Here is a 17805-nt window from a genome sequence, read left to right on the forward strand (position 1 = left end):
CAGAGCTCTACTCGTCTCTTCTGAAAAGCTCAGCTGGTAGGCAGAAGTTAAACTATCATGCACGGTTACCAGATGAGCAGGGGGAATTCTCATTTCACCTCCTGTGTATCTTCACCTTTCTGCTCAGCATGCAGCTCAATTAGTTGTCATTTGCTACGGTGTGTTCTACATCAGCTACTCTGCCTCCCTCCTTCCCCCAAAGTTAGCTAGCTTACATTGTAAAGAAGATTAATATATCCATTATACAGGTGGTTAAACAGGCAGAGTCAAGAGTGAGTGGCAGAACTGGGAACAGAACCATGGAGATCTGAGCCCAAATCTCCAGGTCTAATCAGTACAGTTACACTGCCTGCTATTATGCAGTTGAAGCCTGTAAGAATCCTGTGGCCTCGTTTGGTTCAGGAATTAAAGGTGAGTTGCTATTTGAATCGAGGTGGAGGCAGGGTGGTGGTGTTAGGAAGCGGGGACTGAATCAGTGGCACCGGAACTTGAATAAAGCTACCCAAGAAAGACAATGTAAACACACTGACGCAAATTGTACAATTATTATTATTATTTTTTTAACATTTTAAATCACTTCAAAAATCTGCAGGCAGGCATAGGTCCAGGTGTGCATTTTCTGAAAGCTATGTTAGCTGCCTAGGGGAAATGCACTTTTGGAATTTGTTTTCCTAAATAGCATGCAACTGCTTGTACTGCCTGGCAAAACAGATTTCATGCCATACTGTAAACATGGAGATCTGGGAGGCTATCTTGCTAAACAGACATGGGTTATGTGACAAATGAACAGGATACAGTAAATATGTTAACCTATTTCTTATGATAATTGAAAGGCAAAATGTCATCAAGCTTAATATAAAACCCCACTGACCCTCTAATTTTTAAAGTAAGTAACTTTCCATTGCAAAATCCTATAAGATAAAAATTTCTAATTTCTCTTTGGTTCTCCCTTACACTATAGTCTATTAGGGTTTGCTGATCCAGTGCAAGATCAAACACAAAGTACTCTGATCAGAGGCATGTCAAAATATTAAAGAACACAGTGACAGCTTGTACTGCTTTATCAGTTAAAACCACATTACACATCAACCACAACCTGTCTGGCTTGCGCATTTGATTAAGTTTCCTATTCAGTAGTAACCCGTTTGTATTCCACGCCTGTCTGAATGACAAATTGAATATTGTGTTGAACAGCTATGAGATGTGTTAATATACAGTGCTGAAGAGAGCTGATCTGAGAGGTGCCGCGCAGATGCCACTATTAGAATGCGGGCTGATTCCAAAGCTGCAAAGCGCTGCTAAGACGCACGCTGGGCCAGTTGCTCACCCTTACAACACAGAAGCCTTCTCAAAGGGGTGCGTGTGTGGCTGTGCATGTAAAGGGGAGCAGAGGAACAGATAACATATTCCTTTAGTTCAGTGTTGCTAGTGCAAGCATACTTATAAGCCTGATTTAAACATTGTTTTTCAGATAGGTTCATAAAAGACATATACTTAGCTGTTAATGGTCATAGATTAAATTTCTGATCCCCTCTTCCCCCTTTCTATAAGGAACAGAATGCCAAGCCTTATACTGACTGGAGGTAGAAAAATTCTCTCTGATTCTCCATTTGAGAGAACAGCAGAGAACTGGGGTCACTTGTTTAAGTATACATCACTTATTCTGTATGCTATTTTACTGTTTTTTTCAACCAAGCAATCTACTTTCTTGGAAGCATTGGAAGACTAAATGTTCTACCTACCATATATCACTTGGATTTTGATTGTGAACTGGTACAACAAAAGTCATGAACTGAATCCCTTTACACATTTAAAACATTGCAATATTACTTCGAATAATTTGGATATGACTAGTTCTAAATGCTAGCAGTTTTTGCCCCCCCCCCAGTATTTCTCACTGTTGCTTTGTTGAGCAAAAGCAAGGTTTGTCTTTATGGAATAAAGGTCATCAAGTACAAAGTGCATTCAAGGTTTTTTTGAATGCCTGACCATTGCTCAATCACTGTATAAATCTATTTTGACCCTGCTTCAAACCTAAAATTTCTTGCATTTGAACAAGAACTATTTTAATGGATTTCAATTTTACTACATAGATGACAAAGAAAGTGTAAGTTTCATTACAGTTCCATATATATTTCCCCCCTCCCAATATAATTTTAATTTTTTGCTGCAACTCACTAGATGCTGGAATGGGACAGGGCCTGTATCTTACAATGTTTATATATTTTTTGTTTTTTAAAACATTTTTTGTTTATTCTGTAGGGAGAAGTGAACTGATCAGTGAAAGAGTGACGGGAGACACACATCACACCAACAACAGAGAATGCAGAAACACTGTTAGCCACAGAGATGACAGATTGCTGGAGACAAGGTGGAAAGCAAAAAGCTGCAGCTGCAAGTCTGCTCTCTAGTGGCCATCTAGAAATGGGAAAGCGCTGCTCCTAGAGTGATAGTGGATGCAAGCACTTGTCAAGTGTCACATTAATGTCAGTGTGTAATATCTGCAAAAAAGTTCTATGATTGTAGAGAGAAAAGATGCTACCAATTTTTAGGATGAAAATTCTCAAATTCTGACTTTTCATTCTGAATGATGAGAACTGAAAATCCACAAACTGAACAAAATATTAACAAAAATTAAAAAAAAAAAAGAGGATGTTAGTGTGTTTTCTTCAGATTTGTGGGTTTTACAAATTCTAAAATATTGTATTGGTCTAATACCTGCCTTAATTTAATATCTAGAAATAAAGAGGATGATAAAAAGTCTTTGCCATGAACCTCATGGTGTATCTGCTGATCAGGTTTTAATGTAACAAGCAATATTATGAATGTAAAAAAATACCCATGTGATCAAATAAATAAAATGAATTTAAATTTAAATGATGCTAATGGGAAGCAAAAGCTGTATATTCCAAGAATTACCCGATATTTCTATTTACATATATTTTGGTTGTAATAATTGAATCCTGCTTACAAAGGAACTCTGCACTTAACATGGTTAATTCCTGTCCCTTTGACAGATTAAGTGTGGAGAGACACTTAATGGACATCATGGGCAATTTCCATCATCCTCTTGGAATTCTAGAACAGAGTGCGGAACCAGGAGAATAAGGTACCTGCTGTGTGGACTGCTGACAGAGGGTCCAGGCTGTGAGACACTATATTTGCCCCGTGGCTGTTTGCAATGAACAGGGGGTAAGAAAGAAGAATGTTCAGTCCAGGCAAATAAAGACAAGCTACTGATGAAATCAAATTAAAAGTGCAGCAAAGGAAACATAAAATCAAATGAAGTGACCAATACCCATGAACTAAGGAAACTGGCTTTTCTTCTGCTTTGAGCGGAATATGAAATGCTTTGAACAGACAAAAGGAACTTGACAGAATGTTTAATCATTAAAATTAAAATCATACTAGGCTTGGTACCAAAAAAAGAGTGTTAAATATTTTTTAGATCAAGTGATTTGTTACATGAGATATTAATTAATTCATCTTATTGAAGAGATGCACTTAAGTGTATTATATTTAATTGCAGCTGAATTAATGTTCTGTAGAACATTAAAAATTATATTCCAAAATGTCACCTTTAAAAAGTCTGGCTTCCCTCTTTCTACCCATAATTTTGAGGGCCAAATAACTGTGGTGCATTACTGCACTTGCAATTATTTCCTAGCATAATTAATGATGCTTAGAAGGTTAACTAGCTGAAAGTCTCTGATGTAACAATTATTATAGATATAGCACTGGTGATATGCTTGGCATTAGAATTCTAAGAGACATCAGTTTTTGTTTCCAAAATTACAGGTGCAAAAAGGAGGGCCCTTAGGAGTCTTGCATCTTACACTGTACATCATGGACAAAATGAAGAAAATAATGTTTGTAAACCACAGTATTATATTAAAGATGAACAAATAAATAAAGGTTAATATGAGGCATACTACATTTCTACCAATTCTTTAGTCAAGTTTGCTATAGTGAATTACTTTATCACTTCTGCAGTGTGCAGGCATCTTCTAGTTTATGGTATCATGACTTTATTAGTAATTTTTGTAAAAAGTGGCTAATAAAAATATGAAATTAATGACTCCAGAAATAAAATGATGTTCATGTTGTTCTCAACCCTTTTGAAAAGCCAGTATTCCTTACATTCTCAAACTAGGATCTAAAGAAAACTAGTGAATGTAGCAAAATCAATTTCAAGAGACCACAAAGTTCATCAGGACAGAACTCAGATTTTATAAAAAGTGCAAATGAAAAATCTATAGTTAAGAACGAAGGAAAACTGAATAATAATTAAAATAAATCAAACACAAGAACTGTAAGGAAAGACAAAAATTCCAGTTCCATACAGGGATCAAAGTGTGGAGAAGCAGAGTGCAGCATGGCGTGCTGCATTTCTTGTATTGTGTTCTAGTGGTGACAACATGAAACATTAGAGCTGTTGTCACAGCCATTGATCAGGTTCTGTTCCAGTGTTTCTGCCAATGCAGCCTCTCATCCAAAGTCTCAATAAAATTCTGGCTCCAGCTACAGTTTTAATCGATCATGAAAAGAAAGTTTTATTGAGGGTTCTTGACAAAGCAGCTCTGCAGAGGATGCCAGGTAGAAAGCAGAGGGATTGGCTGGAACTGTGCTGGGACAAGACCACACCTTGGGATGCTGCCATCGCTTGAACAGAACACAAGAGAGTATGCGCCATACCACAAAACTCCAGCCACACTTTGAGCCAGATTTATACAGAGCATTTTCTAATTCTGATTTCATGCAGGGAGAGTAGCAGCAGCAGGGTTGGGGAAGCAGCTTTGTTTGAAGGGAATTCTTGGTTTGTGCCTTTTTCTTTCCTATCAAGGAGACAGTGTAGACCTCTCAGCTGGCTCCAGCTACTGTAAATATCTGGTGCTCCTGCCCAAGAGGTGATAGAAGGTATCTGGCATGAAATTACCGTTCTCTGTCTGCTTGGTGTGCTTCTGCCAGATACAGGACTGAGGGATCCTGAAGTGTCCAGTTCATCAGCTGAGGACCATGAAGGACAAATCCTAAAGTTCAGAATCATAAGAGATTAGAAGAACGTGAGTAAATCTGCCAAGGAAACCACACTCAGAAAAAGGGAATTAAATCTTTGGTTTTAGCAGAGTGCTTGCATGACTGATCCTTGAAATATGACAAAGGGAGGTTTAGATTTCTGCAAATCTGTAGGATTAAACCACTATAAATTACATGTTAGGATCTGAAGAGAAAGACTGGCAAACAAATATGCTGCCAGAAATAACATTTAACTGCCCAAGGTAAGGCAAAGGCAGTACCAAGAAAATGACAGCTCTTTATTGGTTTTTAAAAGGTAAAGAGGTGTTGTGTATTCAGTGAAAATTCCCACTGGAATCCCAGACATCACTTTATACAGACAGAGACAGAGAGAGAGACAGACAGACACTAGACAGATTAAAAACAGATCACATTCTTCATATTTTGTGCTAATTCATGTTTTGGGGTCTACAAGAGGAGGGACTGAGAACAATGGAGAGTGTTAAAGTCTTCTGTCTGACTGGGGCAGGTACAATGAAGACACAAGCGTAACATTCCCAACTCTCATCTGCAAAAGAACTTGTGCTGCTACGGAATACACTTCCAAAGCTAAGGAAAACACAACAAATAGGGTCTTTGTTAGCAAACTAGAGAATTTATTTCAAGCCTTTTCATTAGTCTGTCAATAGGAAAGTAGATGCTGTTTACTCTGTGGAAATAACTCACATGCCACAGGTTCAGATACTGCAGCTACAGTAACTACCTCAGTACTCTGCCAGTTGACTGAATCAATGGCAGCAAAGTAGGCAGCCAAGGCTGGAAGCTGAACCCAGACAAATTCAGATTGGAAATAAGATGCCAATTTTTAACAGTGAGGGTAATTTAATGACTGGAACGGATTACCCACGGTCACGCAGGATTCTCAATCACTGGTGATTTTAAAGCAAGATAGGATGTTCTTCTAAAAGATCTGCTGTAGCAATTTTTTGGGGGGATGTTCTTTGGCCTATGTAACACAGGAGGTCAGACTAGATGATCACAGTGGTCCTGTCAAGCCTTGGAATTTATGAATTGCTGTCTCAGAGACAGGAAAGTTATTGGCCAGTACAAATTATGAAGGAGATTTCATAACGGTTTCATACCACTTAGACAGGCATCACAGTCCCTAAGCAACAAAATAAGGGCCAATAGTGTATTTTACAGCTGATCATCTGAAAAAGGTCAGCGTGATTACAAAACTAGCCTCAATGAGTGGTACAGGACAGAATACAATAGGACAATTTACCAGTTGACTGCTTGAGATGTCTAAGATTTTCTCTAGGTCCTTGATGTGATGTGTGACCTCCTTCAGTAGGAGCTTGAGTCTGTTTCCAATGACATGGACCTTCTCTTTAGCTTCCAGGCAGTCCTTGCCTTCAGCATTAACCAGCAGTTGGCAGGACATATCTTGGAGTGACACCACTTTCAGCTGAGACTCTAGCAACTCGCGTCTGATTTGCTATTGCAAAGCCAAAGAATCACATTTTTTAACTTAAATATTATGAAACATGTGAAAGAGAATGCTACAACTTCCACAAAAACAATAAAACAGACAGATGGCAATGACTTCAGTTTCCAAGACGACCACTATAAACACACTGAAAAAAGCTTTATTAGCCCTAAAATTCTGGCAGGTTATATGAAGAAATATGATAAATGCCTTGCAATTTCTTTTAAACCTCATATCATGAGCAGTAGACTCTTTTAGACTTCCTGTCGAGCCCAACAAGTTGCAATTAAAAATAGCCTTTCCAAAATAACAACCCCAAACTAACAAACAAACAAACAGCCAATAAGGTAATTAGACAGATGTTTTCTATATTAAACCAAATGTTTTTAACCACCAATTTCACTACCCCCCTCTACCCATGCTAAAGAGAATCCCTGACCTTCTTTGTATCACAGGATTAAGTATACTGTATACCTCACAGACCAATCACTAACCTCAAGAACTACCTTCTCTATGCTTGTCAATTTTTTTTGAAGGCTTTAAACATTCCAGGTATTTATGATCCTACCATTAGCAGTCTGTGATGATCCTGCAGAGTGTCCAAGTCTTGGTTTGGATTAATAGGCAAGATCTGATTTTTTCTTCTGTCAATGTTCTCCAACCAAAGCAGCAAACCATGGCTCATTTCATGGAAATCCTACAAGAGACATGTGAGAGATTAAGAGAACCCTGAATCATGCTGAGGTTTTCTGCCACAGCGCTATTTCCCACAATAGATTTGATTGGCTATATTCTTATATTACTATAGTATTACAAGCCTATTAGTATACTATTACAGTATTATTGCAAATACTTGATGGGGCTGATACCCCTGCCACTGCATGAATATTGTTCTGCTCTGGTAGAACACTTTGCATTTGCTTTCCATAGGGGTGAATGCTAGCATACAGAATATAGATGTGGGGAAACATCTTTTAACTATACTTCAGTTTAGAATACCTCGAACCTGGACTTAGAACACATCTTTCAAGAGCCAGCCTTCACAAACTGAATTTTAGTTTGCATATGTGGGTAGCCTTAGGTTGATCTTTCAGATTAGGAAGCTGTGAAGTAAATTGTGTGTGTAAAAGCTGATCATTTAAAATGAATCCCATCATCTCTAGAATTCCTCATTACGTCCAAGAAGGGAATGAGATTTCACACACCAATACTGACCTGACATTGCATTAGCGCATCCTGCAGTGAGCAACGCCATTCTTCAATCATACTGCATACATGTTCCCAGCGCATGTTCATCTGAGATAGGCGCTCCTGCAGCTTCTTGCTTTCTTCACTATCAGATTGAGTGAATTCAGAGCTGCACAGGTTGATGGACAGGACAATAGCTTTGCGGTTATCAACAGCTTTCTGCAACTCCTGGATGACAGGAGAATGGAGTTAAAAACACCCAGTAAGCCTGCTACAGACTTTTAGAGGAATCAAATGTAGTGATTGTCATTAAAGAGCAATTATTTGCTGTACAGAAATGCAAGAGTATTTTAGCTAACCAGGTCCCTCTTTACTTAGGACAGGAAATATCTGTGGCAATTGTGGTAATACTGAAAGTGTTCACTCTTTAACGTCTACTATTTTATGTTTGCAATAAAACTTAATACACACCAGTTAAACTTTTAAGATTTAAAACCCTGCTGTCATGGCTGAATTTTAAAGATCAGAAGAACTGGCTTGTGTTTCAAATGTCTGAAAGACAAGGAAGGCCTGGCAAAAAACAAACAGCCTAGTTATGCAAATATTGGAGCAAATATGAGATACAGGGAAAAATTGTGGTGCAGCTCCTGACAAATGCTTGACAACACTAAAGCTTCTGCCTCTCAGTTATGTTGAAAATTATGTTGGCTTTTTTATATTCATCATCTTGAGACCACTGTTCATATTATTTTTTTCTTTTTTCCAAAAGGAGAAAAAGAGGATTCTTATGGAAGATTCCATTTTTCTCCCTAGTTTACAGCCTTTTCCCTATGTCCTCATAATGCCCCATATCACAATGACTTCCATATCAATGAGGGCAGCTGGACTGGATTCCATCTAAAACACATTAATGCTGCCCCTGAATTGACTAGAGGGGCCACTGAAAGCAGCACTTTCCCTCTCCCCCGATACTCCAAGTGTTGAACATGCTGCCTTCCCATTGGCTCTGACATCCTTCTCGCCCAGGGTAAGACACACTCAACCCAGCAACTGAACCTGGGTTGGTAGAGCGATAGCAGAGTGCACCAAGCTTAGGACCGCTAGGAAGGCACAATGTCAGGACTCAGAGAAAGAAGAGATTGTAACAAACAGAAAAATAGAAGCATACCATTTCTTTTAAAAACGGCTGGGTTTTGCCATGAGCTGGGCTAGGATAGATTTTAAATTTACTTAACTTGGCCTTTTCTAAGCTTCATGAATTCAGCTAGTTTCTGCTATTCTGAAAATGTAGCTTGCATATGGAGGGGTTTCCAACATTGATTTGGAATTTCAAGAAAATGGTGGCGGTTTATTTTTCTGTAAATAATGGATTTCTCAAACCATTTTTCAAGTTCCTCATCCCAATCATTATTCACATTCTCCTGTGCAGGAAATGCAGAAAGTGAATACCAAATATCAACTGTATCTCATGAATGGAGTGCAATGCACCGGGTGCATGGTAGGCCATTACTGAAGCAACTGCCAGAAAACGGAGATAAAACCTTACTTTCAGTTTTTTAATTCGGAGCTCAATGGTTTGTATGTCAGTGCTGAGATCAAGATGACAGAGTTTCTCTAGCTCCTCTTCAGTCTCCACTAACCAAACCCAAATGTTGTTCAGGTCAGAGTTGAACTGCTGCCACTGCTGAAGGTTCTGTTTCATTCTCAGTTCCTTGCTTAGAGCTTGGGCCTGGATTAACTCCCAGCGATCAATCACACCTGTCCAAGCAGAGACATAATACAATAAAAACAAAGGTATATACATAATATGCACAATTACATCCATCTTTACACTAAATACAGCACTCAGGATCCAGCAGCCTAAACAAAACATTAGCACACACAACCTTAAGTTAAGATGATACTGGGTATGTGGCTTTACATAGCAAAAGATGGACCAGATGATCTAATAAGTCTTTTTCAACTCTCACTTCTATGACTTTATGCAATTAAATATTTAGCCCACTGTGTGATATACAAGGGTGTCAGAAAATAAAACTATCCCTCTATATATGCATGCACACTTATACCTACCTATATATAGCACTTATGTTAACAAAGCTCTTTGCAGACATTAGTTAATCCTCACAACAGCCCTGCGATGTAGGCAATTGTATTATTATCCCCACTTTACAGTTGGGGACACTGAGGCAAGAGACTAAGCTGCTTTTCCAAGGCTACACAGCAAATCCATGCCACAGCCAGGATTAGAACTCAGGAGTGACTTATTTCTCTCCTGAAGCCCTACCCCCATGGATAAAGCTGTTTCATTCATATAATGAATGACTGCGTGCACAATAAGGATTTTGTATTTGCAAATGGCCATTTATATATTTAACTAGCCATTTGCACATATAATTATTGCTATCTCCATGCATCCTTGGACCTTTTCAATAAAAATATTTGTCCTTCCATAAATATGTTTAAATTACTGCCAGTGTATAAGACAAACATCGGTGTTACATGGAGATAAATAACGGCTGTTTTCCATAGTCATTCACCCCTTTTTCATGTGGCTTAGAGAGGAGCAGGTTACAATATTCACTTTGCTAAAAATGTAAAAGTAATTTAGATCAGTGATTAAAATAGGCACAAAGGGTATTTTGTAAATTCAACTTTAAACACTTTTTTCCCCTATAAGAAGATATCTAACTTGTACGTACAGCATCTAGAGATATTTGCTCAAGTGCTTAGAGATAGATATAATGTGATGAGTAACTTAAAATGTGCATGTGTTTGATGCTTATGCCTGGTCGATATAAAGAACTGATTCATAAATAAAATGACAGTGGAAACAATCATACGTACACACACATACGGAGAAGCACAAGCTTGGTCAATATGAAGCAAATTCCTACTTTCCTGCATCATCCCAAGTGCTTACTCTGACAATACTATACATATTGCTGCTCATTTCACATGTGTTTCCCATGGAAGGATTCAACACTACGTACCAGCTGTTTGTGTTTCAGTACTGTTCAGGTTTATAAATCCAGAGAGCTTCTCCTCTTCCTCTTTCAGTTTGTAACCAAGCCTTTTTACTGAGTCTATGCTGCCACTGCACTCACCCAGTAGCTTCATCTGTTTAAAAAAATAGTTCTCATTAATCTATGCCATGGTAGAATAACTCTAGAGGTAAAAGGCTAATCACAAAGCAATTTTCAAAAACATTCTGAAAATGAGTCTTGACATGACAGAATGGGAAGCAGTCTATTGTTTTAATGATCTGTCAATTGTGAGAGCCATTTTTTCAATAGCTATTCTATGTTAATTTATTAGCACTTGTACTCTAAATATAGCGCCCTGTCACAAGGACTGTTATTTTAAGTATCAGAGGGGTAGCTGTGTTAGTCTGTATCCATAAAAACGAGGAGTAATGTTATTTTAAATTCAGTCACTAGGTGGCAATACACCTTGTACTCACATATCCTTTGTAACTAGAATCTAGTTCCGGTCCTGTGGGTGTTTTGCTGCGAATGATGTTTTCTGTTTGCTGTATTTGGAAACGACTAGTGTCTAAGGCGTTGTCCAGCTGACGGATGTGTGTTTCCAAGGCACTTGGTTCTCCTGTGGCAAAATTACAAAAGATGTGATCACTGATTTGAGATTTTTCAAAGCCTTTGCTTTATATCCAAGGAAAAACTTAAGAATTACTAACCAGGTTAGACAGCATGGAAAAGGTGGCTGCAATAGCACGTGTGTTGGGAAATGACAAAGCAGATTTGTAACTGGATTACATGTTAGTGGGTTAGCAACTTTCCAGAGCACTGATGGTTATATTGATGAATGGGCTTGCCATGAGAATAGTATTAAAGCTTCCATAGGTGCAAGTAGGCCTGCAACTTGCTTTGAAGAGATTCTTTCCCTAAAATAATTCCTGATCCCCCTGGTAGACTAAATTCTCAGTGGGCTTTATACCAGCCTCTCACAGTGACATTTTCTGTGACATTGCTCCTTTTCAGACCCGGCAATCACTCAGGACTAAGTATTTGTGCTCCTCTCCTCAGTTTTTATTTTAAAGTTCAATTTTTCTCTCTCACTTTTTTGCAGTAGACATTGTGGCATTTCCCCTGAAGCTAACAGAGTGCAATTTTGGTGTACCTTAAGGATTCTATTTCTATACTTTTGAACATGAAAAGCAGTATGTAAATACCAAGCCATGCTGTTATAGTTACATCCACCAGGTCCAGCAGGCAATGCTTCTAAAACATGGCAAGCTTGTGATTTCTTCCTAGAGATCAAGTCACTCCTGGAATATGCCTGATCTCCACTGGTTTAGGTAGGAGGAGATGTTAAAAAACAATATTTTTAAAAAAAACTGCAGATGATCTTGCATCCTTTATGAAATCAGCCTCTTCCCAGAGGAAAACCAAGGGTTGGGACCCTGTTATAAGAATCTCTTATTCTGAATCCCTCTGCTACAATACTGGAGTCTGGACACCAAGGACACAGCACCAATTTGAGTAAAATACTGATTAGCTACATCTAGTTAGGCAGTAATTTAGCTAAAAGGTATTGCACCCTAGCCAGCCTTTTAAAACTCTTTCCACTCCTGTTGGGTGCATGGAAGAAACAAGACCTTTATGAATGGTAGTAAAGCAGGAAAGTTCTGCATTAACATGCTAATGCTGTCATGTGAGAAAATATCTATCTTGTGAGCTGTGAGAAGTACAGCAGATGAGCTAAGAGAAGAGGACACTGTTACAGGTATGGGTTGGGTTATCTGGGTCTGGCTATGTTTAGGCTTTTTTGATGCCTACCAGAGATATTTCTGAGTGCATTTTCAGTAAGTTTTACATAGGCCTCGGGGCTTTCTGGGATCTCTACATCTGCAAAAATACAAGCACAATCTGAGTTGATATCTCAGCAATTGTTGTTTTATTGTAACAGGAAACCAACTTTCCCAGAAGGAGAGTAGATCACCAGTTCTAATTTCCAGCACATTTTCCTTTTGAATAAACAGAGTTAAATTGCATCACAAAATTCCTGCTGAAAATAGCTTTAAGTAAGTCAGCCTCTTTCTAGAAGGCATCAAGGAACTGAAAAGCACAGGACAATCACAATTAAAGACAGAACAGAATCTTGAATTTAGGCCTCCCTAACAATAAATGGACAATGTTTCAAACACATAGACACATTAGTCCTCATTAGTATTTGTTACACAATATGCACATTGTCATACAGACAGACAGGTTTCTTGAACTCATAAAAGGCCAAAGTATTGAAGTCTAAGTAAAACTTCCCAAAGATGTCAATGTGAGTCTTGCCTGAGTAACGACTGAGTAAAAACTCACTTAGACTTTAACATGTGGTCCAGTGGGTGAATATGTCAGATGTTTCCTTGGAATTTTCTCTCCCTTCCATTTTTCTTGAAATCATCCAGTACCATTTCCTCCAGTCAAAAGACTATATTAGCCAACCCTGTTATAGGCGAGACCAGTGACATCTGGCAGACACAGAGTGCAATAAAATAGCCAGTTCCTTCTTTGTATTCAGTGAATATGCCTCTGTGATATTCCAAGCCTGCACTCATCCAGAAGCCTGTAATATTGTGTCAAGAAGGCTAAAGGCACCATTCCAGGACAGCAATTTGAGGTCTTCTGAAGCTCTTTGGAATATTTTCCCATTCCTAGGAACTCCCCAGTAGTATGATCCTATATGCAATATTTATTTCCCTTTATTGAGAGCGATATAAGAGAAGCAATCAATACCTGCTATACTAGCTGCTCCCTCTAAGATAGAATCTTTGTCTTCTTGTCCTTCCTCCTCCTCTAAGTGCAGCGCCCTCGAAACGGCTGTCTCCAAGTCCCGACTGAGGTCATAGTCATGATCCCATTCCAAGGGGATGGAATCTACACTTGCAGGAGTATCCCGCCTGACCGCTCACCTTCTCATCGGTTGGGCCAGTGACAGTGAGAGGTTGGAGGAGGGGTGTGGGAAGAGAACGCTGTCTGCAGATTGTCCGTGCCAGTGTATGTCAGAGAGATCTGCTGATTCATCCAGATCCATCTCTCTGTCAGAGAGTCATGTTCATCGTCTGTCAGCTAGAAGGAAACACCACAACAGAGAACATTAATTCAACCTATGGAAACAATGTCCTTTCTACCTGGGTCAATGAGATAAAAATGTCACTGGATAACATTCAGACTGACAGGATTCCCCATTTTATATCCTTCTTTCATCCTCCTTGATTTTTTAAAAATGCATATAAAATAAAAAGATATAAAATGAGTAAAAGAGGCTAAGAATAAATTCATCTTCACTGCTTAATGCTCATCTGTATAGTCTCATGTAAGGCAACTGTCTCCCAAATTTCTCCAGATATTATCTCTACACACAGGCAAAATAGAGCAACATTTGGAACCAAATTATAGAAACTATAAAAGGCGTTTATCTTGACTGTTGCTCTCATCTATGCTTTCATGTTATGAAAAGCGCTTCTCACTGCTTTCCCTCAGTGGGCTTTCCAGTTGATTGCCAAAATCACCCTCTCTCACTTCCCAGCTGTACATTCAGTTCTGGATATTTAAAGTTCCATCTGCCCTGCAAGGAAGGAGTGTCTTCATTTCTGTGAACTCAATGCTATTCAAATCCAGAGTGAAGAATTTTATGTCTCCAGTACTGCCCATAACGCTCATTCATAAAGCTCTGATTTATAATATACAGATGTGCATGATGCTTTATAGAAATGAGACAGGTTCTTTGCCCTGAGATGTCTATAGTCTGAATAAGACATGACATAAACAAATATGTGATGATAACACACAGAGGTGCAGGGGAAGGAAGAATCAGGGTTACAAGTAAAGATTACGGGGTGTTTTGTCATATACATTACATCCCCCCCAAACTCTTTCACCATTATTATATTTGTAAATTAATAATATTTCCTTTTTTAAGATTTAAAGAGGGTACATACAGGAAGGCGGATCAATTTCTTGTGGTAGCGTTCCACACGACCAAAGACCTCTTGACAGTAATGCCGGAGCTCATCCAGTTCTTCTTCAATGACAGCTGCATCTATGGGTTCGCTTTTCTCTATCAGCTGCTCACCCTGACAATTATCTGATCAATTTTATTGTTGTCATAGAGGATCTACTTGCTGGAAAGCCTGTGCAGCATAAAAAGTCATGACTTTGTTATCATTAAAACCAACATTAAACAACTCTCGGTTACAAGAATGCTATGTCTTACAGAGCTGTGTAGCAGAGATGGTATATTTACCAAAACACAAACAGGACCATTAAACAGAGTAAGCAAATTTGATGGTGAGACTCAGCATTCCCCTTGCCATACTCTCCCATAGAAGCTAATGGGGTAGCACTTAAAGTTCTACCCAGCAAGTCTTATGATTTACAGTGCTGTATTTGGGAAGAGGACTGTCCTCTGAACAAGCCACTCCTAAAAGTTTTGAAAGGCTTAGATAGATAAGGTGGTTAGAATGAATGCAGATTCTAAAGCTATACTAACAGTTGTTTTATGTAGTGCCGTTCACACTGCAGATGTTCCAGAGCGCTCTGCAAATGAGTCACATTGTGGTAGAGCAGAAACCGTGCACAAACAGGGCAGGGCAGTTATGCCCTCAGCATAAACCATGCATAAAATCATTTCCAATGGCAAGGTTATCAAGAGAGTAAAAATCAAAGCACTGATGATTACCAAAAGAAACTACCACCATCTGCTCAAAAAACTCCCTGAGAAAGCACAAGAACAGATCTGTACAGACACATGCCTAGAACCCGACCAGGTGTATTCTATTTGCTACCCAAGATCCATAAACTTGGAAATCCTGGATGCCCCGTCATCTCAAGCATTGGCACCTTAATAGCAGGATTGTCTGGCTATGTGGACTCTCTTCTCAGGCCCTATGCTACCAGCACTCCCGGCTATCTTCGAGACACTACTGACTTCCTGAGGAAACTACAATCCATCGGTGATCTTCCAGAAAACACCATCCTGGCCACTATGGATGTGGAAGCCCTCTACACCAGCATTCCACACAAAGATGGACTACAAGCCATCAGGAATAGTATCCCCGATAATATCACGGCTAACATGGTGGATGAACTTTGTGACTTTGTCCTCACCCACAACTATTTCACATTTGGGACAATATATACCTTCAAGTCAGTGGCAACTGCTATGGGTACCTGCATGGCCCCACAGTATGCCAACATCTTTATGGCTGACTCAGAACAATACTTCCTTAGCTCTTGTTCCCTAACGCCCCTACTCTATTTGCGCTACACTGATGACATCTTCATCATTTGGACTCATGGAAAAGAAGCCCCTCGAGGAGTTCCACCGTGATTTTACAATTTCCATCCCACCATCAACCTCAGCCTAGACCAATCCACACAAGCGGTCCATTTCCTAGACACTACTGTGCTAATAAGCAATGGTCACATAAACATCACCCTATACCGGAAACCCACTGACCGCTATACTTACCTACATGCCTCCAGCTTCCATCCAGGACACATCACACAATCCATTGTCTACAACCAAGCTCTAAGTTACAACCGTAATTGCTCCAATCCCTCAGACAGAGATAAACACCTACAAGATCTCTATCAAGCATTCTTAAAACTACAGTACCCACCTGCTGAACTGAAAAAACAGATTGACAGAGCCAGAAGACTACCCAGAAGCCACCTACTACAGGACAGGCCCAACAAAGAAAGTAACAGAACACCATAGCCACACCTACAGCCCTCTCCAGTGCATCATCAAAGATCTACAACCTATCCTTAAAAGATGATCTCTCACTCTCACAGATCTTAGGAGACAGGTCAGTCCTCGCTTATAGACAGCCTCCCAATCCTGAAGCAAATACTCACCAGCAACCGCACACCATACAACATAAACACTAACCCAGGAACCTATCCTTGCAACAAAGCCCAATGCCAGCTCTGTCCACATATCTATTCAAGTGACACCATCATAGGACCTAATCACATCAGCCACACCATCAGGCCTCGTCACCTGGACACATCTACCAATGTGATATATGCCATCATGTGCCAGCAATGCCCTCTGCCATGTACATTGGCCAAACCGGTCAGTTTCTACACAAAAGAATAAATGGACACAAATCTGACATCAGGAATCATAACATAACAAAAACCAGTGGGAGAACATTTCAACCACTCAGTGACAGACTTGAAGGTGGCAATTTTGCAACAAAAAAAAACTTCAAAACAGACTCCAAAGAGAGACTGCTGAACTCGAATTAATATGCAAATTAGATACAATTAACTCAGGCTTAAACAGAGACTGGGAATGGTTGGGTCATTACACTAATTGAATCTTTTTCCCTATGTTAAGTTCTCCTCACACCTTCTATGGGTCATCTTAATTATCACTTCAAAGTTTTTTTTATCCTGCTGATGACAGCTCATCTCAATTGATTAGAGACTCTTCCTGTTGGTATGCATATTTCCACCTTTTCTTGTTCTCTGTATGTATAAATATCTCCTGTCTGTGTGTTCCATTCTATGCATCCAAAGAAGTGAGCTGTAGCTCACGAAAGCTCATGCTGAAATAAATTTGTTAGTCCTCTAAGGTGCCACAAGTACTATCCTGTTCTTTTTGCGGATACAGACTAACATGGCTGCTACTCTGAAATCTAATAATCTTGTTCTGTAGTGTCAGTACTGGGGCCGAGTTCATGACATTAAACTGCATCCTCCACTGCCTTGTGGATGTACTTCTTGGTTGAAGTAAGGCTAAGGGATCTCACCCTGATTAGAAAAGGTGCTCACGCTGAAGCCACAGGCAGTTAGCAGCTCTATGTAATTTGCTCTCTGGCAGGAGATATAGCCTCTGTCACTGAACGTCCAGACTCTCTCTGACTTTGGATTCTGGCTTAGTGGTCTAAAGCGGGGAGGGTGACATGTCTATGGCAGCCTCTGCTCCTCCGTAACTTTGTCTAGGCGTATGTGCTGAAGGTCTTGGCAAGATGGTTGCAGGGATCTGAAAGAGGCATAAGGGCTGTGGGGCAGCTAACAAGATTTCCAAGCAGCCCAGTTTAGGGATGGCCTGCTTGGCTCATGTGAGGGTGGCCCTAGAAAAGG

The 17805-nt window shown here is 39.6% G+C and overlaps 1 protein-coding gene across 1 annotated transcript in view; it reads right to left on the bottom strand.

Moving 5' to 3' along the window:
- The window catches only part of SYNE1 (spectrin repeat containing nuclear envelope protein 1), a 402501-nt gene that overhangs the window by 4184 nt on the left and 380512 nt on the right, over positions 1 to 17805 (bottom strand). Inside the window, exons 134-143 of the mRNA XM_030556596.1 lie at positions 14649 to 14840; positions 13444 to 13776; positions 11157 to 11299; positions 10687 to 10813; positions 9240 to 9451; positions 7721 to 7921; positions 7074 to 7202; positions 6302 to 6514; positions 4937 to 5030; positions 3114 to 3172 (exon numbers count right to left, since the gene is read on the bottom strand). Coding sequence (XP_030412456.1) covers positions 14814 to 14840 — 27 coding nt within the window. The 3' untranslated portion in view covers positions 3114 to 3172; positions 4937 to 5030; positions 6302 to 6514; ... (5 more) ...; positions 13444 to 13776; positions 14649 to 14813. The remainder of the gene's footprint in view (positions 1 to 3113; positions 3173 to 4936; positions 5031 to 6301; positions 6515 to 7073; positions 7203 to 7720; positions 7922 to 9239; positions 9452 to 10686; positions 10814 to 11156; positions 11300 to 13443; positions 13777 to 14648; positions 14841 to 17805) is intronic.

The sequence above is a fragment of the Gopherus evgoodei genome, chromosome 3 (genome assembly GCF_007399415.2).
Source record: "Gopherus evgoodei ecotype Sinaloan lineage chromosome 3, rGopEvg1_v1.p, whole genome shotgun sequence".
NCBI classification, from domain to species: domain Eukaryota; kingdom Metazoa; phylum Chordata; order Testudines; family Testudinidae; genus Gopherus; species Gopherus evgoodei.